Genomic DNA, 795 nt, shown 5'->3' with positions numbered 1-795 from the left:
GGAAGGAGGGGGGGGTGAGTAAGGAAAGGAAGGGGGGTGAAATCGTTGTCTTTTTGTTCTGTTCGAATTTCTTTTTACCTTTCTTTCTCTAATTCCGCAATTTGTTCTCCAAGATCTCGAATTTTATTTCGGAGAAGACGAAGCTCCTCTTCTTGAGATCTATAAGAAAAAAGAAAAAGAAAGAGTGAGAAAGAAAGAGTGAGAGAAGAGACAAAGAGATAAGAGAGAAGACAGTGTTTTGAGAGACCTCGAGAAGACAGAGAGGCAAGGAGAGAAGAAAGGAATGTAGTTAAGAGAGTCTTAGAGAAAGTCTTCATCTTTTCTTTCTCTACATCTGTATAGAGAGATATCCAAGGTAGATAAGCGGCAAAACTCATCCCTCTGCTCTTTCAGCTAAGGCCAGACCCAGCTCTGCATTGACTAAGACACCTCTATAGATAGCTATAAACTTCCTATCTCCCCTCTAGATATGAGTCTATGAAGAAGAGATTTCTATTCTGAACAAGAAGAAGAAGAAGCAGCAAACATCGTACGTCATACGAGATAGGGAGATGGATGAATGCATAGAAGCAATGAAAGGAGGTCGTTGAAGTATCTAGACTTTCTTGGGTTGAAAAAGGACAGTCGATAGGAGGAGCGGCATGCCTGTTCTCTTCCCCTCCTATCAATATATGTATATGCGTATATAGAGGAGAGGAAACACACAAGACAATTCAAAGAGATTAAACAACGACACAGACATGTAGATGAAATAAATCTAATATCTAATGGCGATATAATAGATAGATAGATAGA

General features: G+C 39.5%; 1 protein-coding gene across 1 annotated transcript in view; it reads right to left on the bottom strand.

The window, feature by feature from the left end:
- Positions 1-74: 74 nt before the first annotated feature.
- The window catches only part of CSUI_007757 (myosin heavy chain), a gene marked incomplete at both ends in the record, with an annotated part of 4,654 nt that continues 3,933 nt past the window's right edge, over positions 75-795 (bottom strand). Inside the window, one exon of the mRNA XM_068067901.1 lies at positions 75-159. Coding sequence (XP_067920123.1) covers positions 75-159 — 85 coding nt within the window. The remainder of the gene's footprint in view (positions 160-795) is intronic.

The sequence above is a fragment of the Cystoisospora suis genome, assembly GCF_002600585.1.
Source record: "Cystoisospora suis strain Wien I chromosome Unknown contig_4170, whole genome shotgun sequence".
Lineage (NCBI taxonomy): Eukaryota > Apicomplexa > Conoidasida > Eucoccidiorida > Sarcocystidae > Cystoisospora > Cystoisospora suis.
Note: the sequence above shows the minus strand (reverse complement) of the source record. Positions and strands in the feature narration are given on the sequence as shown.